Raw genomic sequence first — 25532 nt, forward strand, 5'->3', positions numbered from 1 at the left:
CCCTTCATTGTGAGTGCGTGAAGCGTGGGGGACGGAAACTGGAATCCAAACTGATAGGGTTAGGGTTAGCAGCATGAACCCCACATGAACCTCCTTCAGGTCAGAGGTCAGAGGTCAGCTGGGCAGTCGTACAGGTTACCATGGGAACGCAGGGAGGAAGGGAAGCTACGTCAGCGGAGAATTTTTGTCCATGTGATGATGACATAGAGAAGTGGATGGCCAAGGCCTTTGACATGGTGGGGAAATTATTATTATTACAACTCTTTACTTAAAACTTCTTTCTATCCGCTGAAAAAAAAAACTAAAATCAGATTGTATTGAAGTCTATGGGAAAATGTGATTTACTCAGTAAACCTGAAGAAGTGGTTGCTGAACACGAACAATATGATCAGGTGAGCAGTATGAATATCAACCTGAATGTGTCTGCAGGCCAGAGAAGCTCTGGAGAACGGAGAAGTTCCTGTCGGGTGTCTGATGGTGTACAATGATGAGGTTGTGGGAAAAGGACGGAACGAAGTCAACGAGACCAAAAATGTAGGAAGAATGAATGTTTAGTTTTTCTATTTTTATAGTTGAGAAAGTTTGAGATCGAGATCCATCAGGAGTCAAAGAGCCTTCAAGTTCAAACATAGTTTCATCCAAATTAATGTCCGATTAATAACATTGATGATGAATTGTCATGTTTTTGTTTATTTTGCTAATTTTAGTGTGTTAGTGTGTTTTAGTGTGGTGTTAATTTGTGTGTTTCCAGGCAACTCGTCATGCTGAGATGGTCGCTCTGGACCAGCTCCTGGACTGGTGTCACCGTAGCAAGCAGGATGTGCAGAGCGTTTGTGAACAAAGCGCCCTGTACGTCACTGTGGAGCCGTGCATCATGTGCGCCGCAGCCCTGCGCCTCCTCAGTATCCTGTTGTGCTGAGTGATTGTGTGTGAGCGTGTTTCAGTGTAACAGTTATTCCTTCACTGGCGCTCAGATGTCCCCGTGGTCGTGTTCGGTTGCAGGAATGAGCGGTTTGGAGGCTGCGGGTCAGTCCTGGACGTGTCCTCTGCAGATTTACCTCAAACTGGAGCCACGTTCAAAGTGCGTTTGTGTGTTTGTCGTTGTTGTGGTATGATGGTTGTTGGCTTTAATGTGTGTCCATGTGTGTGTGTTCAGTGTGTTTCAGGTCACAGAGCAGAAGAAGCTGTAGAGATGTTGAAGAGTTTCTACAAACAGGAGAATCCAAATGGTGATTCTTCCTTCCTTCTCTCTCTCTTCTTCTGTCTTCCCATCTTACATCATCTCTTCTTGCATTTGAAGTTTCTCTCTTCATTTCTTTGTTTTTTGTTGTTTATCTTTATTTGTCTTCTTTCTTTCCTTCATTTTAATTCTTCTCTCATAGGCTCTAATTTTGTCTGTTTCAGCACCAAAACCCAAAACCAGGAAGGACAAAGATCTTCCAGAGTCCTGAGACATACGATCTTATCGTTTCTTAGTTTTACCTTTTTCTGCTTCTTGTGATTTAATAAACGATGTTAAATGGGCTGTTGTGTTGTTGTAAAGTTGTCTATCCGCCAGCAGGGGGAGCAAGAGGTCAATGAATAACACCTTCACTGGGCAAACAAGAGGAGATGGACTCGAGACCAAAACCAGGACTTTATTTTAGAATCAGGTGTTAGAGGTGATTGTTTGTTTTTCCTCTTGAGAAATGTGAAATGTAGGGTTAGGGACACTTCCTGTCACATCACACACACACACACGATACAATTCAGATCACAATTGTTTCTGCTCAGATTATTATTATTCCGCCGCTTTTCTTCTGCCCATAAAATCAGACCGTTCATCGAGAAGTCAGCAAATTAGGTATGATAGTAGAGGATCATGTCCTGATCGATTGTGTACAAGCTGGTGTCCATAGGTCACAGGACCTGGCAGCCATTTTCAAAAGGTCATGCCCCTTGGCCCCTTTGACCAAAAGTCACCAAACTTGGTATCCAGGTTCATTAGAAGGAGTACATTTTCCACTTGGCCCATTCAAATCCGCCATATTGGATTTTGAACTAATTTGCATAATGACGATTTAAGCAAAAACGACATCTCCAGAGCAGTTGGGCCGATTGAAACGTCATTTTGAGCTTGGCCTGGGTAAGAAACGTGGTATACAGCTCACAAACTATTCATTTATATGAACGGAGTGTATTGATAAAGGTTTTGTTTATTAGGAGAGAGTCTGAAGTCGCTTCGACCATTTAAGGCCTGGACTCCGGTAAGAGCAGTGCTAAATGCTAACAGGCTACATCGCTTAATTAGCTTGTTGATGTTGGCTGGTGAGAAATGCTGCTACTGAGATACAGTACGTTCATAAAATCAGTCTGAGCTGCAGAGATGTTTAACACACCGTGTTGCTGCTGTGTCGTTGTGATGTGGAACAATTACTTTACAAAGCTCGCAAGCTAACGCGCTAATGGTAGCCGCTAAGCTAGCTCAGGTTAGCTACCATGCTATCATCATGTTCTGATCGACACAATGTGATTTAATTATTGAAATACTCATTTTGATTTAAAAAGAGTGAATTGATGGAGTTTGTTTTCAGTTAAAAAGATAAATGTAAAATCTGTTCCACTTCTTCTGATAGACTTCAATTGTGATTTTAATTATCTTTTGAGTGCAGGGGGTTCATGAAGTGACTTTGAAACTGTTGATTCGTACACTTTGAACATTGGTTGTTGCAAGAGACTCCTATTACTTCCTCAATGTGACCATGGCATTCTTAGAAATGTGTTTGAGTATCAAATGTTAGCTTTGTGGTTGAATTTGCTGGGACATTCTAATCAGGTTTAAATGGAAAATTGTCCATTTATGATTATTGATTGGACAGTGGAATGTTTGATTTCAAATTGTTTGTAAATGGCTTTAGAACTCTCCTCAGATTATCAGGCTTGGACCCTGTAATTGCTGCTTGCAACTATATTTCCGTTTTTGTTTTTGTCGGGTCACGTGCTGCTGTCCGGCTCCTCTCTACTTGTTAACATGGAAATCTATGCTAATTAATGCAGCGCAGAATATTCCTGAATGTTTTGATGTGACACCTCATAGTGGAGGAGTAGACATGTTAATGAGGACACACACACTGTGTAGAATTAGCTGTTATGTGCTAATGAACAGTGTGTTGTGTCAAAGTCTCCTTTCTAAACTGACAGTCTCTCACACACACACACACACACACACACACACATGTTGTCGAACATCTAGAAGAAGTGGTGTAATGTCAGATGTCACGTTGTCTGATTGTGAGAGAAAAACAAACTTCACTTTAATGCGTTTTTGCCAGTGCAGTGTTGGTTTGTGTTGAAGAGGGAGGCAGGTGGGTTAGTCTTACAGGAAGTGATGTAAGGGCAGGTTGTTTTTCTTTGTTTTGTTTTTTACACTGTACCTTTAAAAGTGTTATCTCTGCTCCCCAAAAGTCTAAAGGTGGATGTTAAACATCCAATCAGAGGATCCTCTCCTCTGATTGGCTGACTGGCCTGTTGTTACTAGATTTAAACCTTTAAAATGAGATCTGGATCTTTAATGAAACACCAAAATGACTCTGTTCAGAAATACAGATGTTTCACTTCGTGTCACCAGCTGTTCCCAGAAAGCTTTGCTCCTGTTGCCTAGCAACACATTGCTTTTCATTAAAAAAAATAAATAAAAAAAAACAAAAACAAAATTAAGAGGTTTTAAGGTCTTAGTTGTTCTTTGCTGCCATGTCATGCTCAATGAGGTGCCCAATGAATCATGGGATACGTTTGGCCGCTGAGCATCAACCTGTCAGATCCTTCCATGTCCCGGCAGAAGGACACATGTGAAGGATCCTTCCAAAGGAACCATCTTCAGACTGATGGTAACCATGGAAACAACAGGAGACGTATGGGTTCGATCAGGGGTCTTTAGAACCTGAACCTGACTGGACCACACAGGAGGTCAAGATTTCTCTCAGACTTTGAATTGATGGACATTTCACTCAAACTTTATTAGTCGTTTTACAGACAAACATAGAAACATAAAACGTTCATCACATTATTGAAGTTGAGGATTTTCAATGCAGTCATTACAAACAGTTTGTGTGTGTCTCTGTGCGTTATGTTTGGATGGATGTTGTATATTTATTGTGCATCACTGTCCACAACATAATCAAGCCCAAAAAAAAAACAAACTTCTTCATCTGTTGCTTTTTTCTGGATTTATGTTTAACTGATGATTCTGTTGTTTCTGATGTTTATTAGAGTTCAAAGATCAGTCCAGAGAAGAAGCTTAGTTTTGTTCCTGTGATGTCCTGGACAGGCGGAGCCATCTCATCCTCCTTTCAGACCGCTGCCAATTCTGATTCATTCACCTTTGACCTTTTCCTTTTCTTAAAAAAAAAAAAAAAAAAGACACACAAAGAGGAGGGTTAGGGGAGAGGAAGGGGCGCGACCTTCAGTTTTAAACTCATCTCTTCCACTGTTGTAGAAGCCCGTGTTGTGCAGCTGATCACAACTGTTTTGTGTTATTGTGTAGACCTTGGTATGTGATTGGTACCTGTGTTGTGCGGCTGGTCCCAGATGTAGCTGTTGAGGATCTCCCCGAGCACGTAGAAGACGCCGATCACCACCATCATGGTGCTGAAGAAGACGACTCGGGCCAGCGGCGTGATGCGCTCCAGCACCGGGTACACCCACACACCTGTCACCTGGTGCACCCAACATGTCCTGAGGGGGCGGGGCCACAGAGCATTAGTCAAGACTAAAATGGATGAGTCAAACAAACCGGGTGTGTGAGCACTGTGAAACCAACCAGAGAACGTATCCTATGCCGAAGCAGCAAACAGCGGCCAGGCCCCATGACCTGCTGGGATACCGATGGTGGGTGGTCCGCATCTCGATGATGATGAAAGGCAGAACAGTGGTGTGCTAATAGACAAGGACAGAGGAAACATTAACGTCATGTTTTGTTTGGTAGAGGCGGCACAGTGGATCAGTGGTTAGCTGTCACCTCAACCACAGAAGGTTCAAATCCCTGGACTGACTACATGTTCTCTGCTGTTGTGTCATTGGCCAGCTGATGGAGTCACTCACACACACACACACACACACAGCTGTGCTCCTGAGAGTGCAAGTGAGGTAAGAGGTCTCAACTCTGCTGAGACGATTATGCCTGTTGTGTTGGGGAGTTTGTGTGTCTTTGCTCTCCAGCTCTGCCTTGTGTTACAAAGAGGAAAAACAGAAACTGAAATTCTCCTATATTTTAATTGTTCCCAGAGTGTTTGGTGATGATGATGATGAAGGTGAATGGAACCTGCAGTCTTACAGGTTCGGGCCGGTCTTAGATCAGAAGCCGTTCAACTCATCAGTTCACCGTCAGTTTTTTGGGCGATGAGACGAAAAATTTGAAACAGAAATGAGAGCTTGGAGACTGCTGGGCCCTGGGGGCCCTGGGGGCCCAGGGAGATCTGCCCCCCAGGGGCTTTAAATTGTAGGTTTCCCTCCCATCATTACACACACACACACACACACACCCTGACGCTGCAGTTTTTCCCAGAGTGCCTCAGTGGGATTCCAGTCTCCTGGTCATGTTTAGGTTTATTCTCTCTGGGGAGAAGACTCACTGCTCCTAAATAATACTTTCTTTTATTCCCGCTGTCCCTCTCTCTCGCTTTGTTTCGAGGTCTCTCCCTCCCTCTCTCTGTTGTGCCCCCCTCACAGTCAAGGTTTGTGGTTTCGCTCATGCAGCCAGATTTCTGTCTCTGTGGAAAATCCCCCCTTCAGCAAACAGCAGTGGTTTGATCCTGCGGTCTGGGACTAAAATGGGACAAACCATTTCACGCAGTGACACATAGCTGGGGGTGGGTGGGGTCACGGGGGTCAAACATTTTCCACTGAAGCTGGTGGAACTGACCTGAACGTTGGCTGAAGAGGCTGTTGAAGTGGTTCAGCTGATCAGCTGGATGGAAACAGCTGACTGAAGCGATAACCTTTGACGTCCTATCAACAGTGTCATGATTATAAATAACGCTGACTTCAGGTGTAATTAAAGCGGGAAACAGCCGCCATGACACATTGTGTGACAGATTTATCACATGACCTCCTTCAGGTGTCCTTTCCTCTTTCCTGACTATTTAACTGCCACAATAAGACGTCCTGAAAAGCAACAGAGCTTCAACTTCAGGCCTTTAATGGAAAACTAGGCAACAATCTGGGTCTGATCTGATGTTGGTGCCTCCAGAACTGGATTCACCACCTCATGGCATTTACGTCTCTCTGTCCAGCTGTCCTCATTTGTTTTCTGTCCAAACTGATGATTAAATTAACAGCATCACGACAAACTCAATTATCTGTTTCCTGTTGGTTATTGGGAACCAACACAAACTATTTACTTCTGAGGACACACAAACTAATTTCAGTTTGGACCTAAAAAAAAAAAAAGCAGTAAAAGTAGAGTTTGTGTTGTGTTGTGTTTGTCTCCTGGTAACAGACGGTGACCTCGCCCGACTCGGTCTGATGAGGTCCGAGAGGCTTCAGACTGAAGCTCCAACACAACAATACATCTGATCACTGCCGCTGTCGAGCCTTCAGATGAACGACACACGTGAACCTCCTCCGGTCGTAAAACCTCCAACGTCCCAGACTGTCCACGGACCGAAGGGCCACAGTCCACTGTGATGTAAGAGGGACTCACTGGGTGATCAGATAAAGTTGACTGGAGGACCAATCAGACGAGCCGCTTTGAGTTTGCTCCTCCGTTTCCTGAGCTGAGACTAACTGAGTGATCAGCTGATGCTGTCAGGCCACGTACTGGTTTTTAAAAACCTGGATTTTCCCTTAAAGCAGAAACATACACAGGTAGATCCCAGATGACCTTTGACCTCTGACCAACTCAGAGGAGAGGACAAGATCCTCTCTCCCAATTGGCTGACTGACCTGTTTTTCCTGGAGCTCCAGAGAGGAGCCCGAGATAGGAGATGGCATAAACCCTTCAAAATAAAACACTGGAGATGTTAAAATATGGATCTTAAATTTTTTTTGAATAAAAACAACGACTTCTTGTATAAAAGTAACGGACCCTTAAAATTAGATATGTTCCTTTATATTCAAAATTCTGCATTTGGAATCCAAAATAATATATAATATGCTCCCTCCTCTGTCCTGTCTGAACTTTATTTGAAGTCCATAATGAGGCCAGAAGCTGCTTCACTTCGACCTCAAACAGCAAAAGCTCAGCGGATTCATCCCATCAGGTAACGGAGTGAGTCTGCAGTCGATCCTCCGCTGGCAGCTCCGCTCAACACATGATTAACACACTGCATCGTTTTCTCTCGTCCGCCCTGCTTCGCCCGACCCCTCCCTCCTCCAGTGGGAATGGCAACACGGTTGCCGTGGAAGCCAGCATAAACAAACAACAGCGATACCATGGAATACCGCAAAATATTTACAACCACTGGATAACACACACACAATGTTACACAAAGGCATGCACACTTGCATGAAGCTCCTCACGTTTTCTCTCTCTGTTCTGGTTGTTTTGGTCCTTGGCGACGGCACCATAGCAACCACTCAGCTCTTACATCACCTCCTGGACAAGGAGCATAGGACACCGAACAGACACACAAGCTGTCACTGTCTCTTTCAGCTGAGTGATGGTTGTGTGAAATGGAGCCTCCTTGCCTCACAACGCTGGTGGACGGCAGTCCGACCGAAGGAAGTTCGATCAGCGGGATTTGCATGTTGCAGTCAGATTGGTGGAAAATGTTTCGATTATCTCCCTGGATTCAAACACACACGCAGCTGACGGCCTTATACATCAGGTGGCACAGCGGGCAGGGAGCGTCCATCACTGTCTAAACATTAGATTAAACCCGCTTCCTCTAGATGGAAAATCAAAGCCGACAAGCGGCTCTATTCAAATCTGAGCCGTCGGTGAGATCAGAGCTTCAAGGAGTTTATGATCCAACCGGGACACATTTTACATTTAGTGCCAGTGATCCAACGTCAGCCCAGGACCTGGGGCGCTCCAACACCTGATGTGATGTTCTGTATGTTCCATCCTTTTACTGCCGCAGGTAAAACGCAAAAGAAACAGGAGACTGGAGAAAATGAAAATAAGGTCACATCTGTGGATGATTTAGAGCCAACTGCTGTGTTCGTTAAAACAAAAAAACAAAACTGACTCTTAAACCTCAGGGGGTTCCTCTGCTTTATTTGTATAAAAAAAATCTTCAGTTTTAATGATTGTTGTATTGATAAAACGGACTGTGGTCAGTCCGTTTATTACGGCCCACCTTTGATACGGAGGCCTTGAAGGCTCAACACATAGGAACGGACAAAAACAGAACCAGAACATCTTCATCAGTGAGACGACAAGTAAAACACACATCAAAACCACACAAACAGACTCTGCATACTCATGACACTGGGAAGTGTTTCCAGGGGACACTAAAAAAAACTGAACCCCAAACAAAGGCCCACTTCTGCTGTGGAAGATTCAAAAATCATTTTAAATTTATGTATATATAAATACAATACAAATATTTGTACAGAAACATCTAATGTCAAAGTGAAATTATGAACTTCACTGACATTTGAAAAAGTTTGGGTGGAGATAAAAGTAAATACAAACAGAAAGGGGCAGCTATAAATCAAAATAACACCATCCTTCAGTGTCAGTACTGTTTCCAGACCGGCTGTCCCACGGGACATGAGCAAATGATTTCATTTCCAGAATCCATTATCCCCATTAGCCCAATCTAAACTGTCCCAGGGTGTGAAGTGTTATAATGTGAATAATTATATCATGAAAGAACTCCTGGCATCAGCTATACATTTACGATGATATCCTGCCATAAAGATATAAATATCATTCTAACACTGATGATAAATAATGATTTCATTACAATATCCTTCATGAAATCTTTTCCTGTTGACGTTGATGGCAAACAGATGCAGCTTTTGATGGACAAAAGGGTCCGTCATTCTTTCTTGTCCCCTGGAAACACTTCCATCACACTGTCAGAGGTTAGAAAGCATTTGTTTAAAGCTGTGTATTGTCTGTTGATCCCTCCGGGCCACCGTAGGTTTTGTTAAGTCATTATTTGATCTGAAGTCTGATTGTCCAGATGGCAACAACCTCAGCAAACAGACCAACAATGAACTCACCATGCCGTGGTTGAGCCACTGAGGAATGAAGTTGTCCAGCAGTCTGGGGTAGACCAGGTCTCTGTCGTACAGGTACAGAGTCCAGAATGTGAAGACCACGAACTATAAGAGACAGACGGAAACACAAAAACACAAAGTTAGCAAACACCTTAAACACCAAAAGAACCACTGAAGGAAGAGGAAGCCATCTGGGTCAGGGACAGGACACATCCCCCACCCTGTCTCACAAAGCAACACGTGTGATCTGGATCTGGTCCAGACCGCGTTAGAAGGACAGGGGTGGAATTACCTGTCCGTCATCTCTGCCCCCCCCATTCTACCCTGACCAGCAAGTTCTCTGCTTTCAACAGGTCGGCCATGGCAGCAAACACACACACAGACACACACAATTTTCCACAATGCTATGGACTTAAGTATGGAAACACACTCATGTCAGAGAGTGATATATGTACCTGCACCCCCTCATGCATGCTGAACACTTGCGCGCGCGCGCACACAGACACACACACTATCCATATCAATCTGACTCAGTTTCCCAACCTTAGCTGTGGTGATAATCACATCTATTGTATTGTGTGTAAACTGAACTGTGTGTCCACTGAACGACATCTAACTGCTGTGTGTGTGTCGAAACTTGCTTCCTGTCAGACAGGTTTCTCAGTGTGTCGGCTACAGGACACCTTGCCAGGTGAAATCTGGAATATGGAATGTGTTTCTGTGTGCGGACCATGTGAGCAGAGACTGCCGACACTGTGAGAAGAGCGTGAGGCTCAGAAAGAAGTCAGTGTCTGTTGGAAAGAAAAGAGGAGGACTCGTTTCCTCTTCTCTGTTGGTTCACGCTCACGTCAGCCTCCGTCAGCCCAAATCCGGCCCTCTGTCGGCGCTGTGTAGGTTTCTTACAATAACCAAATATTTGTTTGGACCACAAAGCGCTGAAGATAATAAAGCAGCATGTGTGAGTGTGGACAGCCCTTCAGTCACCTTTTATGCAACGCAGAGATGCAGTTGAATAGTTTATTGTAGTTAAGTAAAGCCTTCTGGCAGACTGAACCATGTGGCCAACTGGAACAGACACAGGCACTTTCACAGCTGCTGGTTTTTCTGATGTGTAAAAGAGGAAATGAACATTAGACGCTAAAAATTCCATAATTAGGGGTTTGAGGAGGGAGAGAAAGAGACAGCTGAATATACTGCAAACACATTATTCAAGCCTCTCATTTCTGCAAGCTGAGCTGATCCTTCCTCTGGCTGTTGTGTCTCTGTGTGTGTGCGTGTGCATGCATCCGTCCAGCTCACCGCTCCAACAGGGAAGGCCAGCACAGCCATCATCCAGTCTCTCAGGCCAATCAGCTTCCTCAGCTGCCGCTCCTGCTCCCTGCTGTCGCTGCCCTTCGTCAGCAGACTGGACACATCGATCAGGACGCACAATCCGAAAAACACCGCCTGAATCACCTGCACACACAGACAGCTCAGCCCGTCAAAGAGAAGGAGGAAGGAGAAAAGGAAGAGCTCCCACAGTAAATTTATAGACATGAAATTAAAGTGAAGAAACTGCTGTGCCATCAAACTCAGCCGCTCCGACACATTTCACTGGGCTGTCTGTAAAGGTAGACTCAATAAGGGATCCACCTTAAGAAGAGATGGGCAGTCATTTTAGTTTTATTTTCCACTGTATTCAAAAGAACAAAGAGTTTGTGTTTCTATTATTTCCATTTGTGTGGTCGGTCTTTATGTACAGTACATTCTCTTTTCTGTTTCTGTTCTGTTTTCTTGTGGCTTAAAGTTTTGAAGTCCATTTTTCTAGTTGAAGGTTCACAACTGGAAATTGAACCTTCCTCTGAGAAACACTGCAGGACGTAGAGCGGACTGAGTGTAGCACTTTAAGCTGTCTGTAACCAAACACGTCCATTGATGAGTCCACCGTGATGAAGCTGAGGACGATGAAGAGGATGCAGCTCTGGGGGTGTCCAGTGTTCCCGGGGGGTGAAGGAATGGCTGCATGTCGGAGGCACCAGTTCACCACCGCTAACCTAATGTAGCTTCCCTGTTAATAATATAATGGCCCTCTATGAGAATTCAGCTAGCTCTGAGGCTCTGAATGCTAACAAAGCACTCACCAATCACAGAGGATTTCATGTTGCACGTGCACGAACACACACAAAGGATTAAGAGTTGTAGCCGTGTGTGTGTGTCGGTCATTAAAAGCATGGTTAACCAGGAAGAAGCGTCTAATATGGAAAATATGAGACAGCTACTTCTCTCGACCTCTAACACACAGACACACAAACAGGATTACATTCCCTTTAAACAGACACTAGCTAAAACATTCTGATGTTTCTTCGCTGGACATTTTATTAACTATATGATTATCTAATGCTCAACCGCAGTCGACTGGACTGTCCTGTTGCAGCTAGCTTGTGGCTAACAGGCTGTGTGAGGCTACAGCTAACGTGCTAACAGAGCAGCCTCTTTGTGCTGGTTCTGTATGTGCGTCTTGTGTAGTATGAATGGGAGCTGTGTGCACTCGTGTCTCCTCCCAGTTTTTGTGTAAACTGCTTGATTTGATTTCACTTCACTGTTGCTGACAGAGTTCAGCTGTTAAAGAGCTTTTAGAGGACGACTGGACTAAAACCTCAGTGCTGCTGTCATCCCCATCTTCATTTGAACTTTTGTTGTTTGATTTTGTTTCGCCTCATCTTGCGTTGAACTGGATCTGTGCCTTTGTGTTTGTTTTTGTGGTGAATATCTGAGTAAGTGTGTTATTGTGCGGATTGTTTTATGAGCTGCACAGCTACTGTTAAGGGACGGTAGGAAAATGATCAGTGTGTGTGGGGGCAGAAATGGATATGTTGTAACGAGACGATGATGTTTGGTAGAAACTCATAAATCCAGGATTAAGGCCATTTTCCCATAGACTTCAATACAGTTGGATTTAATGGTCATCAGAGTGAGTGCAGATTTGAGGCTGTTCAGCAGTAGCCTCAGTTGGAGTCCAGGTCCAGGTCCCGGTCAATGTCCCGGTCCAGGTCCCGGTCCTAGTCCTGGTCCACGTCTCAGTCCCGGTCCTGGTCCCACTCCCCCCCAGCAGCGTCCAGGTCAACGTCCCGGTCCTGGTCCTAGTCCAGGTCCACGTCTCAGTCCTGGTTTCAGTCCCGGTCCTAGTCCTAGTCCTGGTCCACGTCTCAGTCCCGGTCCTGGTCCCACTCCCCCCCAGCAGCGTCCAGGTCAACGTCCCGGTCCTGGTCCTGGTCCTGGTCCTGGTCCAGGTCCAGGTCTCAGTCCTGGTTTCAGTCCCGGTCCTAGTCCTAGTCCTGGTCCACGTCTCAGTCCCGGTCCTGGTCCCACTCCCCCCCAGCAGCGTCCAGGTCAACGTCCCGGTCCTGGTCCTAGTCCCGGTCAACATCCCGTTCCTAGTCCCGGTCCACGTCCACGTCCACGTCCCGGTCCCGGTCCCGCTCCCCCCCAGCAGCGTACACGCGGCGCGCTCCCGCACCGGAAGATCTTTCGATCGTAGAGCTGTTCCGGTTTAGTCGCCTCAGCTACGTCATCACACACCTTCACCCGGTAAATGGCGGCGGAACAAAGCGCGCGGACGCTAGCTCACCTTTGGGGGGCGGGAGGTCTTACCAGGTCGATGAAGGTGAGGAACTTCCAGCTGCCGCCGTAGGTCTGGTGCGCCGGCATGTCCAGAGCTCTGTAGTGGCAGAGGATGGAGAAGTAGGACAGCAGGATGGCGACCCGGAGGACCTGCGACGGGATCAGCGCCATGATGCTCGCTCCGTGTCCGGAGTCACCTGTCCGTCCGTCTGCTGCTTCCGTGTTATGATGACGACGCGGTGACGAGCCAAAGGGGCGGAGCTCCGGCCCCGCTGACGGCCAGGGGGGAAATGAACACATGAAATGTTTGAATAACTCAGCTGATTTAGAGTCACATAAAATGATCATTGTTATGATCTGCTTTATGTTCCCGCATTCAAGTGCAGATTTGTGTTACTGATTGTGCTGTAGAAAGCAATTCTCAATATATTTTTTAAATTATATTTCTATCGTATGTCCTTTATATATATATAAGGACATACGTATTTTTTGTATTTTTTATTTATTTATTTTCTTTGTGTAAAAAAGCTTTGGGGTGCAGAAACTGAGGTAAAGGCCAAGTAAAGGCTGGAAAAACAGCACAATGTGTGTAATTTAATTTGTTATTAATTAATTCAGGACAGGAATTTCTCGTTAAAGAAAAGCGAATGGTCACAGGCAGTTTCTGTGTTAAGGCCTCAACAGGCCGTCAGAGCTGAAAGAGTCTGAGTTCTGATCTGAGCTGTCATCGCATTGATAATTAGATCAGGTTAGTCAGTGAAATCCAATTATTGTACATTACCATTAACCTGAGGAGAGGAGGCAGAGGTTCAGGAAAGGTAAAGCTGAATAATTCTTCATCACATCCACATAAAAGAAAACGTAACTGCAAGGAGCATCTGTTGACCTCTGAGTCCCATCCTGGCCAATTTCTATTTCACACTTTTACTAAAGGCTTTGGTTTTCCTTTTGGGTCAGTTATTATCATAATTACATTTAACACTGTCTGCTTACAGTTGATCACAATACAAGTAGAATTGAATTTGAATAGTTCTGTTTTTTCCTGTTTGATAGTGACGTGACAGAGTTTTACATAGATGGTACATGAAACATAAAAAAACACTCTGAACATGAGAAATATAAGATTCTAAATAGTTTCATCGTATCGTGTTGGTTTGTGCCAATAAAGCAGCGATTCAAAGTGAAAAAGGAGTGAATTAATGTGAGAGAACAGAAAGGATGCCAACAGACGTTAACAAAAAGAGCCTCAGCAGGCGAGGGAAGAGGTGATGCTGTTGCCACGGTAACGCTGGGCCTAGCTACTCGAGCAGAAGTGTAGTGCTGTTTTATGGGCGGATGGACACACACACTACGAGCTCAGCCTTCACATGACTGGGTGTCCATGTGTTTACATGTGTGACCGCTGTGGGGATCAAACCTGCCACTAACTGTCCAGCACACACGATGAGTTCAAACCTGCTGGAGAACAATAATCACACTGATATCTGATGAGCTGTCGAGCTTTCTTTTTCTGTCTAACTGTTCTGCCCTCCTGTGTGTGCAGATCATAATGACTGAGTGTAGTTCTATTTTGGTTGGACACGTCCCGGTCTGCAAAGGTCCAGAACCATCTGCTGAAGTTAACCTTCAAGAGGAGACATGTTGGACCTCAGTGTGTGTCATCACAGAAGAAACATGATGTACGTTATGGCTTCACCAGAACATCCCAGCTGGGTCGCCCTGTGGTGATTTAAACATCCACAGAAGAATTTTTTGGTTTGCGGACTGTGAAATGGTGCCGGATCTCCGCCATCTGCTGGGAGCAGCGGTCAGACTGCTTTGACAGAAATGGTTGAACAGCCCGTTTGGTCTCAGCAGGACAGCCCCCCCAGCTCCATCAGACTGAGGGTCCGTTAACATTAACAACCTTCGTCACATCAGTTTTCATACCTGTGCCGCCAATCGAAACAACACACACACAGCTACAACCAATCAAACATGTTTAAAGGGTTCACTGCTTTTCCAAAGGGCGATTTGGAAAAACGCTGCTGTGAGAAAATATAACAGAGAGATTGTGTGTGTGTGTGTCAGGGCATGTGTGAAAAGTTTCCTATTGGAAATAAGCTTCTCTATACCAGGATGTCGGTTCCCCACTTCACAGACACACACACATTGACACACGTTGCCAGCTCTGCGGGGTCTCTGAACAGTTGGCAGCGACACATTTCCTCCTCTTCCTCCTCCAGTTCATCACAGAGTGATGCAAACTACGGTGCCTGGTCAGAATAATAATAATAATAGCAATAATGATGATGATGATCATGTTCATACCATCCTGTCCTCAGTGTTCCTGATTAAATCTGAACGTCCCTGGTGCCAGCTCGGAGGTCTGCTGAGATCAGGGAAATAAATCCATCATTTCCTTCAGCTGTTTTTGTTTTTGTTTGGAACTTCTGTGACCTTAGTAACACAAACAACCAGAGACTCAGGTGAGTCGGTATCAGGAGTCTTTCTATCAGACTGCGGGATGAAAATCAAAACTAAAGAGCATCTGAAGACTGATGGAGTGAGTACTAATGCTGACCAGTGGGGGGCGCTGCCCCGCCCCAAACAGCTGGATAAAAATGGCTGTCATATCAGTGAACCTCTCTCTCTCTCTCTCTCTCTCTCTGGGAAGACTTCCTGAAGCTCTTCCAGGTAGTTTGACCTTTAGCCTGAAGCCTTTATGTAACAGCTGGGCCACACCTCAGCACAACGATGACAGCATGTGTGTGTGTGTGTGTGTGTGTGTGTGTGTGGCAAAGATGGCTTCCTTGCTTCAGTCAGTTTGAGGGAAACTAGGAGTGGTAGAAAAGGGGAGCGGTCTTTGTGTGTGTGTGTGTGTGAATAAGCATTAGTAATCAGTCAGCTGTCACAGAAGTGCTTTGTCTTGCAGATTGTTACAGTTTGACTCTGGGACAGGAGCCTGAGGCCACAGCCTGTGTGTGTGTGTGTGTGTGTGTGTGTGTGTGTGTGTGTGTGTGTGTGTGTGTGTGTGTCCATCTCACTTATGTAATGGATTATTCATAACTTCCCGTAACTCCTCAGCAGGTTCCTTGTTTTGGTTGTTTTTGTTTAAGCTGTAAAATCAATGCAAACCCTGAATAGGGAGGATTTAAGGTTCCAGTCTGGGACTTAGAGCAGCACATGACTCACTTCCTGGGATTGTGGCCACGCTGGGTGTTCTACCAGATACCTGGTCAGGCAGGAGGATTGGCACCTGAGTCATGTCTGTGGCACTGGGAGCTGTGGTGGGTCAGCATTATCTCTAAGTCATCCAGCCAAAAAGATCAATCTGCAGAAAGAATGAGAAAGACATGAGCCCACAGACCAAACAAACACCCAGCTCCGGGCGAGGTCGGCTGGAAGTCCAGCAGGTCCAGAAGGACTCAGTGTCTGCATGCAGACTGTGAGCTTTTCTGTGTGTAACCGGAAGCTTTCATATAATAGACGTGTGCATTTTCTCACATTCTCTGGTTTTGATATTAAAGGTCCAAAGAAGACCTAAAGTACCAAGAAGAAACTGGGGAAGGTTCATAAAAGTGAAACATTTTCACTTTTCTTGTAAAATGATTTGATGTTTGTGAAGTCTGACTTTGAGTGTCAGTGTGTGGCCTCGGGAGCGGACGGCGTTCGCCTTCCTGCTCGGCTTCCTATTAAAACCAGATGCAAATTGCTGCATCAGAAGTGGCAGCAGCTCTTTGTTGCCATGGTGCTGTGTTGCCACGGCGTCGCCATGGGGACTCCGGGGTCACCGTTGATGAGATCGCACCGCGACGAGCCTCTTATGGGAGATGGCAGACCTTAATCTACTTATTGCACTGGCCAGCACAAACACACGCAGAGACGCACAGCAGGGATAAGTAAGGAGCCAAGACAGAGGACTTTCACTGAGACATGACACTACTAGAGCTTAGACAGATTGATCCATCCATCTATGTTTACTGAAAATGAAAAGTGAGGGTCCAGATCCATGGAGGCTTCATGTGCTGCTTCAGGAGCTGCTAAAAACCTGTCCAGGGGACAAAGGGACTTCATTAGCAGCAGGACTGTATGTCTGTCCTGGATGTGTTTTAATGAAAGGAGCCTGAATGTTGTCGCTCCAAAAGGCTGTGAACAAACACACTTAACTGAAAAAACTCCTCACGTTTCCAGCTCAGTGTTTTCTGAGAGAGTCACTGAAAATACTTTTAGATTGGGTGAGCCGGGGCTGCTCTGCCGTGACATCACAAAGTCCCAGAAGTCCTGACGGCCGGTTTCAAGGTTCAGTTTCTGAATCCAGACTGTAGACTTCACTGGATTAATAAAAAACCTGGACCTGATTTAGAACATGTGGACCTTTAAAGGGGTCCCTGAGTCAGACTGTGCAGAGCAGGATTTATCACCTGAGGCCCCTCAGCAGATCCAGCCACCTTCAAAGAGTGTCAGTCAAACTAATCCATCCTCCAAACGAAGCTCCAGAGTCCAGAGAAGGTTAATCCTCCATAAGATCTGACAGCAGCACAGAGTCCACGATGTCATCACCGCCTCCTCATTTTGTTTTTATGCTGCAGGTCGACAGCAGCCTTCATTTCCGGTCTGAACAGAGACAGACAGGCAGCAGGCAGGCGGCGAGACGTCAGTCAGACAGGCAGACAGACAGGCTGACAGACAGGTCGCTCCAGAGGTGACCGGGGAATCCTGCTCTCTCTGCCTGCAGACAGAGCCTCCTCCTCGGCCACTGCTCCTCCTCCCCTCCCCTCCCTCTGCCCTGGTTGCGCGCTGGGGGATCCGACGACGTCACACACACACACACACACACGCACGCACACGCCCTCTCCCTCTCTCTCTCCCTCTCTCTCTCCCTCTCTCTCTCCCTCTCTGCTGCTATTCTGGGAAGTGGCGCTTGGAATAACCCCCGTGTGCGCTCGAGTGTGTGTGCGTGTGTCTGATTTCACCCTCACACACTCACACACACACACACACACACACACACACACACCGCCTGTCTGCCTGACTGCAGCAGCAGCAGCGGAGCTCCGGCAGCTCAGATCCGGTCCGAAAGGATTCCTTCCATTTTTACGCGTAACTTTTCCGCCGCTCCGCCGCTCCGCCTCGGCTCCTGTGGATTTCTCTCAGCCGCCTCCCGGCTGCCTCTCCCGGTAAGGTGTGGAGCCCGGACCGGGGCTCGGATCTCCGGATCTCCTGTCAGCGGCTGCGCTTGTTGTCATTTTCTCTCCGGGGGACGGAGACGCGCAGCCGGAGCGCAGACAGACGGTAAGAGCGGGGACGGGACATTTTCTCACATATCACAGTGACAGCGGGCTTTTCTGCGCCATGACGGACAGTCACTTGATCTTTTGTTTGGCTTATAAGGGCACGGCCATGCAGGGGGAATACCCCGGGCACGCGTTGCATTGCATGCAGATTACCCGGGTTGCGTAATATCCTGAGGAATTTGCGGTAGCCTGCACGGCCGGGGGGAGCTGGGGGCAGAAAAGGTGTGATGGAAGGTCGATCATTGGCTGCAGGAGGGTGACCTGCAAACACCTGAACACTATCTCCATGACAACCCCCCCGTGTCACTGCTCCGGCGCCAGAGTTGTCCACAGAGTGAGTCTGAGTTGTGGCAGCGGTGTGTTGTTGTTGTTGTACAGTTTCACTCGGAACTGTTTTTGTGGGGAGCTCTTTTTCGAAGAGGCAGCGACTTTATCTCATATGCTCATCGTTTGTTTCCTCTGGTGTGTACGTGTGTGTGTCTGTGTGTGTCTGTGTGTAAGAGCGGCAGAGATGGTGGGTGGTGCGCTGGCTGGTTCCGGGAATGTTCCATGACGTGTTGCCGTCGAGAGAAGGGCCCCTGCCGGGGAGACTCCGACGGACGGACGCCGGCCTTTCTCTCTCTGTTTTCCTCCCAACCCTCTCTGACAGGGGTCAAAGGTCAGGGGTCATTTCCCTGCTACAGTATATCCCAGTGTATTTGTGTGTGTGTGTGTGTGTGTGTGTATGGGGGGTGTAGGTCTCTACAGCTCAACAAAAACACAACAGTTGTGTGTTTGCTCTGTCCAGACTGAAGATGTGTTGAACTGTGTGGCAGTGAACGAGGTCACCTGACCTCAAGTTGTTGTTTGTTGTTGTCAAGTGACCACACAGGTTTTGAAGGACTGGGATGGAGGCCTCAGTTCATTTGTGTGTGTTCGTTTGTGTTTGTGCTGCAAAACTCAGAGATTGTTGATGAAATAGTTATTTTTGTTCGGTGTAGATAAATAAATATAATTGCAGCAGCAAATGTTCCTGTCACATGGATGTTGTTTCTGAGACTTTGTTGGCAGAGACAGCAGCTAATTTTAAACGCGGATTGACACTGCAAAGTAAAGACGGTATTTTTAGGAACAATCAGAAGCTGCTGCAGCTCCAGAAAAATGGGAGAAATGTGAAAATGAGCTGCAGCTGAAAGAGAAGGACGAGGAGAAGCTGCAAAAGAAAAGCGGCAACTCGTTCCGTGGTGGCGGTGACGATGAGGTCACAGCCCTGGAGCTGTGTGTGCGTGCACGTGGCTGTGTGCACGACCTACGTACCATCTGTCTCACTGCCACCTCAGATGGCTGTCGTGGTGTGATGCGTAGGAGCGAGCGTCCGTGCACACACATGCACACGCACACACACATGCACACGCACACACACACTGTTACCAAGGCGGATGAAGAGCGTGCACGAGGTGTCCGCTGATTTTCTGCACTAAACCTGCAATTAATTTGTTTCCTGTTCTTTGTGAGGACTAACAAACCAAAATCCAACACAACAGTCGCATCTTCCAGCTGAAACCAAAACTGAATCCGAGAGATCACTGAGGGCGTTGAAGTCTATGGGTAAATGAAGCTCTATTTTTAGGCTCCTGTCAAAAATATGGAAGCCTGTTAGATCCATTTCAGCCATCAGCCTTCCCTCCTGTGTGTTTGTGTGTTAGTTACAGATGTGATAGAGTTGCATTTGCTGCCAATTAGCTCACACACATCATAGCTGAAGAATTTGAAATGACTTCAGATGTATGGCATGGTGTGATGAAGTAACACACAAATACACACTCACGCTCACTCAAACACAAAGAAATTTCTCGTTGCAGCGTCTCAAAGTTTAACCTCAACACACAAAGTTTAGAGATTTGGAAACAGACGAAGCCTTTATTTTGAAGGTTTGACACAGTTTTGTTCAGTTTGGTGGAAAGTGTGACCTTTGACCTTAAAGAAACGCAGCTCTGCTTCACCCAGTTTGGTCTTGTAACATCTGAGTGTGAGCGCTGTAGAGGAACCTGAGAGCACTCTGGTGACCAAAGTCCCGACAGCGATGGCTAAATTATTAAGACACACACACAGTCAGACCTGGAGCGGCGACAGAAACCAACAGTAGAAGAAGAGCAGGAGGAAGAGGAGAGAAGGGAGTGAGACAAGGAAAGAAGGAGGGAAACAGAAAGAGGGCAACACAAAAGGAACCAAGGGACAGGGACAAGGAGAGGGACACGAGAAAAGGAAGGGAGGAAAAGATGGGAGGAAGAGTGAGGAGGAGGAGCCTGTCAGTGTGTGTGTGTGTGTTGGACCGCTCTTCCTCACTGGGTGGACTGGATGTGCTGTCAGGTGTGTGTGTGGCTTTAAATGGACAAGAGGAAGATGATGATGATGGAGAGAGAGACCTTAATCCAAACTGGCCTGTTTCCTGTAATTAGCTTTACTTCATACATTAATGCATCAGAGTGAAGCTAAATGAGTGTGTAAAACAAACACACCACAAAGGGATGGATTACAGATCGGAGTGTGTGTGTGTTTCCTGTGATGTGCATTAAAAACCGGCAGTTTCTCCTGGAATCGACCGTCTGTCCACTGGGCCACAGAGCCGCTCTTGTACAAAGTCTTGAACATTCGGCGTAATTAAACTTTTCTTGGTGTTTCATTTTCGCTGCAAATTTAGCCACCAATGAATCAAAGACTGGCTCATTTTTGATTTTTATTTGATTTCCATTCAGCTGATGAACACAGATGATTTTGGCTCAAACATTTAACATTTAGCAGAGAATTCAGCGCAGAGTAAAAATCTCTTTAAAATAGTAAAGCTGTGTGTGCTGCAAACACACACTTCTTCGGGTGTAGGTTCAGTCATTCGCATTTTCATACAAAAGATAAAAAAAACTTCAAAGAATATCAGAGGTTGAAAAGAAATCCGATCTCAGCGAGTGAGACGGCACAGAAAGCCCAACGGACCTAAAAAAAGAAGAAACACCCAACAGAAAAAAGAATGACGAAAGAAAAGTGAAAATCAAGATGACAAAGACGACACGTGTGATCTGACACCGAAACAGCCTGTCAGCTCCTTTTATTTGTTTATAGCCGGATTCATTGAAGGGTTTGAAATGTCGGTGTCAAACGTTCTGAGAACTTCAGTCATTGTGTTTTTATAAATTTCTGAGAACAAACCTGCAGATCAGTGTGTCACCGCCGTCGACGGCTGCGTTCTTATTGATCATGAGGATGATTTAAACACGACATCCTCGTTCACACACTAACAGTCTGACGGCCTTTTGACCTTTAAAACTTTTCAATGTGTTTTTCTTCACTTGGCTAAAAGCATCTGGATGGTTGTCTCACCAAGTGTTAGATCAATTTTTTTATTTGTTGATCTGTCCACAGGAAATTATATCAACAAACAACCAGGTTTTGTGTGTGTTTGTGTAATAGCGGGATGTTGGACGATTAGCACTGATTAGCCCAGCTCACAATCAGTCACACTCAGTTTAATGTTATCAAGGTAGCATTTGACCAAACACCAACTTGCTGTGATGTCTCCCATCTGTTTGTGAGCAGCCATTTTGAAAACTCTAGTTTTTTTTAAGTCAGTAGAAATCCGATTCAGAGGAGAAAGTGGATCTGAACTGATTGGTGTTCTCTCCTGATTGGTTGTTACATTCTGTCAATCACACAGCAGCCCCACCCCCTAACCCCTCCCCTCCCTCTAAATGAACATCATGTTGTATTTCAGACTGAGACCATAAACTCATCAGGAAAACGTTTACTGAGGAGGGACATTTTCCCATAGACTTCAATATAAGGGAGGAGGACGGAATGGTGAACCAGGCTAGTGTCTCCTCTTTGTTAACAGTCTTTTACTTATGCTAAGCTAACTAGCTGCTGGCTGTAGCTTCACATGTGAATAAATTAGTCACTGGCGACGTTGAATTGTCGTTGACGTCATCATGTCTTTTTCACGCCGTGACGTCTTTTTTTTTTTGACGGAGTGAGTCATCTTACTTTACTACGATCTCTGCGGACCGATGCGCATGCGTACCAGGGAAGCGCGTTTTTTTCACGTGTCCGTTCAAACGTCACCTTTGACACCAAACGCTTCCGGTAAGATGAAGTCGGCTTCTTATAGCTGCTGTTTGTCTGTCTGGTTTCAATTTGGAGGTTTAAAAGTTGATGTTAATATTTGTGTAGAGCTTTTCAGTCAGTTGGAACTTAAACAGCCGCCATGTTGTTTAAAAAAAAGATGATTTTGAATGAATTTTCTTGATTGTTAGCTAACTCATCCCCAGAACAACCAGCTGGATGTAAAAGCAGCCAAACTTAGCAGTTATCTGGTTCATTGATGACTATTCCACGGTCAAAACAGTTAAAGTTGCACCCCCAAAAGAAAAATGTTTGTCTTTCGTGTGTTTCTCTGAGAACTTCCCCTTCCTGCTGACGGCGGCGATTAAAAACCAGGATGGCACCGAGACGCCACCACTGAGGGCCAATGCTGCGTTTAGGGACAGGTAGATTTACATGAGCACTGATCTTCTCTTTACCCCCCCACCAGGACCTGACACCGGCTGTGGACCCGATAAACTGGACCAGGAACAAACAAATCCACCAGGTAGGATCTGCAAAACTGATGACTGTGTGTGTGTGTCTGTTGAGATGGAGCTTGTACGTAAACACAAGTTTACATAACTCAGGTAGACACATCTTTCATTTGACCGGGAATGGAAACGCATTAAGCGTCCATATTTTATATTTAAGAAAGGAGGCATTGGGGGCCTGGCTGAGGGCGATGACTGCTTTGTTCTGACATCACAAAGTCCCAGAGGTCCTGACAGCTCTCCTGACATGCAGGCCGTGGACAGAGACCATTAATACTTTGACTGGATTAATACAGAACCAAGACCTGATTTAGAATCAGAGACCACATGGAGGTCTAACTTTAGACCAGATGGGCTTTGAAGTCTTAATCACCAAGCGAAATCATTTATTGTGACATCAGGTACTGTGTGTGTATATGTGTGTGTCAGGTCCGTCACTTCCTCTTCCTGTGTGCGGCTTCATATCAAGGATGATACTCGCCCCATCAGCCCCTCTCCCCCTCACTCACATCTTTCCCGCTTCTACATGTGTTCTCACCCACAACTCTCATTCTGTGTGTGTGTGTGTGGTTGAGTCCGACAGTTCACAGAAATAGATCATGCAAAACACAGATTACTATCTGCACCTCAAAGTAAAAATGTGTGGGTCTTTAAACTTCATACAGTCTCACTGCACACACACACACACACACACACACACACACACACAGGATGTGCGTCAGTGCTTGCAGACGGTGCTGTAAAATCCACACCTTGCCCCTTGTGCACAACAGAGAGCAGTGGAATTAAACTCACAGGGCTTCTGCAGGTGATGAAGAGGAGACCCAATGAAGGCTGATGCTCACAGTGTGACCTTGTGTGTCTCTTTAGCTGCACACGACTCAGATCATGTCACACACGAGGAAGGGCAATCTGAAGGGCAATTATTGTCCCCTTTGTGCTTGGATGCCTCTTCTACAGTAACATTCTGGAGGGAGTTATGTTCCTGGACTGGACTGGACTGGACTACTGGGACAAATGAACATCAAGGCTGATGAGCGTCTCTGCATCTGTTTTAATTTCCAGCAGCAGGAAGACATCACAGCGCCAAACAAAGGGCTAATGCCTCAAAACAGGATCAATAATGGAAAGAATATTCTTTATTTATCATACTCAATGTGTAAAATCCATCCGTGAAAGATTCTGTATCTTCTGTAACTTAGTGAATTCACAAACAGTCACTGCCCTCAGACCACAATCAGCCTTTTTATGGATCTTAATCATTCAAAATGAAATACAGAGGAAGTTAAAATATGGACCTTTAAGGGAATAAAGAGGAAGCTGCTGCACCTCAGTCCTACAGAACACATTAGGGTCTGTATCTTATATGTATCAGAAGATGTCTGCACTAATCAGGCCAACAAAGGGCTGATTTGTCACCACGTAAAGAAAAAACTCAGTCAGCAGCAGATAGAGACGGTGGGGAAGTTTTTTTAGGAGCAATAGATAAATCAACAGATAAACGATAAAAGAACACATGAAAAACAGCTGAAAATGTTGAAGAACGAAGTGAAATAACTGAAAGGCAAGTGAGAGAGGGATGGGCAACCAAATGGATGCGGGTGCCATGGCAACAACAGAGTTGGTACATTGAGATGTACACAAAAGAAACCCCAAAAACCCCAAAACAAAACAACACAACACAAAACAAAACAGTGGTGGACAAAAGCCAATGAAGTATCCATTGGTCTCTGTTCACTGATTGGCTAAAAACTGACCAGGAAGTGACTGACACACACATTCATCTAAAAATGAATAAAGCAAAAACAACTACAAAAAAAGGATGTGAAATGGATGTGAAGTGTATGTTCTGTTGCCATGGTGCCCACTTCTGCCCTTGACAGCATCACATGGAAAGGTCGTACACACACACACACACAACACACACACACACACACTCGTGTGGCAAAATGATAATGATCATGTGTATTGATGAGCAGCTGTGTCTAAATGAATGGGCTTTGGTCTGGCACCCCCCCCTCCTTCAAAGTGTGTGTGTGTGTGTTCACGTATGTCTGTGTGTGAGATAACAGAGCAGCAGAATTTGAATAGTATTAGGGGATATGACTGTGGCAGCGTCAACCGCAGTTAGTTTGGTTCCCATTTCCTCCAGGTACCCAGAAGTCCAGGGACCTCTTTGTTTGTTCATTCAAATCGCAGGGAAAGCAGTGAGAGTGTGTGTGTGTGTGTGTGTGTGTGTGTGTGTGTGTGTGTGTGTGTGTGTGTGTGTGTGAGAGAGTGTCAGAGAGAGAGAGAGAGAGAGAGAGAATGCAGTGCAGCTCAATAAGGAGCTTTGGTTTCACTTCCGCATCGTTCCTCATGCAAATGACAGCTTTGTTGCTTCTGCAGCCTGCATACTTCCTGTACATGTTCTATATTTGTGTGTGTGTGTGTGTGTGTGCGCGCGAGCGAGAGAGAGAGAGCGAAAGAGAGAGCGAGAGGGAGGGAGAGAGAGGGAGAGGGATATAGGCAGTTCATACTCTGCAGAGGTGTCTCTGTGCAGCCCTGCTTGTGTATTTGGATTGGTCAGTGCATGTTTAATCTGTGTCAGTGGTAAGTGGTTTTGTGTGACTGTGTGTTTCTTTGTGTCTGTTCTGACCCCATTGTGTTGCAGCAGATGGTTGTTATGCTGATTAGTGTTGTTGTGCGGCCGCAGTAATAAATAGAAAGTAGGAGCTCGGGGAGTGTTGACTCGACCTGTGGAGGCTCTTCAGGCTGATTTGTGATGAAGTTGGAGCTTTAGTTGTGTTGATGTGAAGGAGAATATTTCAGAGGATGACAGGAAGCTGTTGGGAGGAGAGATGGAGAGATGAATGGAGGGAGGACAAGGTCAAGAGGTCACCTCCTCACTCCCTTCTTATCC

General features: G+C 45.9%; 3 protein-coding genes across 6 annotated transcripts in view; 2 read left to right on the plus strand and 1 right to left on the minus strand.

Annotated features, from left to right (window-relative positions):
- The first annotated feature begins 14 nt into the window (after nucleotides 1-14).
- On the plus strand, nucleotides 15-1525 carry adat2 (adenosine deaminase tRNA specific 2). The gene is made up of 6 exons (XM_029496856.1): nucleotides 15-236; nucleotides 430-534; nucleotides 752-902; nucleotides 975-1081; nucleotides 1157-1229; nucleotides 1405-1525. Exons 1-6 carry the CDS (start codon nucleotides 141-143, stop codon nucleotides 1449-1451), a joined length of 579 nt encoding a protein of 192 aa, XP_029352716.1. The 5' UTR covers nucleotides 15-140; the 3' UTR covers nucleotides 1452-1525.
- Nucleotides 1526-3976: 2451 nt separating this feature from the next.
- On the minus strand, nucleotides 3977-13047 carry aig1 (androgen-induced 1 (H. sapiens)). 2 transcript variants are annotated; one of them, XM_029496877.1, is made up of 6 exons: nucleotides 12781-13015; nucleotides 10450-10605; nucleotides 9154-9255; nucleotides 4799-4914; nucleotides 4544-4713; nucleotides 3977-4376 (listed from the first exon to the last, which is right to left on the minus strand). In XM_029496877.1, exons 1-6 carry the CDS (start codon nucleotides 12919-12921, stop codon nucleotides 4351-4353), a joined length of 711 nt encoding a protein of 236 aa, XP_029352737.1. In that variant the 5' UTR covers nucleotides 12922-13015; the 3' UTR covers nucleotides 3977-4350. The 2 variants fall into 2 exon arrangements, 1 of the variants encoding a protein (XP_029352737.1); XR_003840484.1 differs by lacking the exons at nucleotides 3977-4376; nucleotides 4544-4713 and adding an exon at nucleotides 10135-10254 and having other exon boundaries at nucleotides 4875-4914; nucleotides 12781-13047.
- Nucleotides 13048-17612: 4565 nt separating this feature from the next.
- The window catches only part of hivep2a (HIVEP zinc finger 2a), a 59085-nt gene continuing 51165 nt past the window's right edge, over nucleotides 17613-25532 (plus strand). For 2 of the 3 annotated variants that reach the window (XM_029496873.1, XM_029496875.1), the window contains exons 1-2: nucleotides 17613-18024; nucleotides 22588-22644. The gene's annotated coding sequence lies outside the window, so the exon portion shown is untranslated. Of the gene's footprint in view, nucleotides 18025-22587; nucleotides 22645-25171; nucleotides 25223-25532 lie in introns of those variants that run through there. The other variant, XM_029496874.1, reaches the window with a different exon arrangement.

This window comes from Echeneis naucrates, chromosome 24 (assembly GCF_900963305.1).
Source record: "Echeneis naucrates chromosome 24, fEcheNa1.1, whole genome shotgun sequence".
NCBI classification, from domain to species: Eukaryota; Metazoa; Chordata; class Actinopteri; order Carangiformes; family Echeneidae; genus Echeneis; species Echeneis naucrates.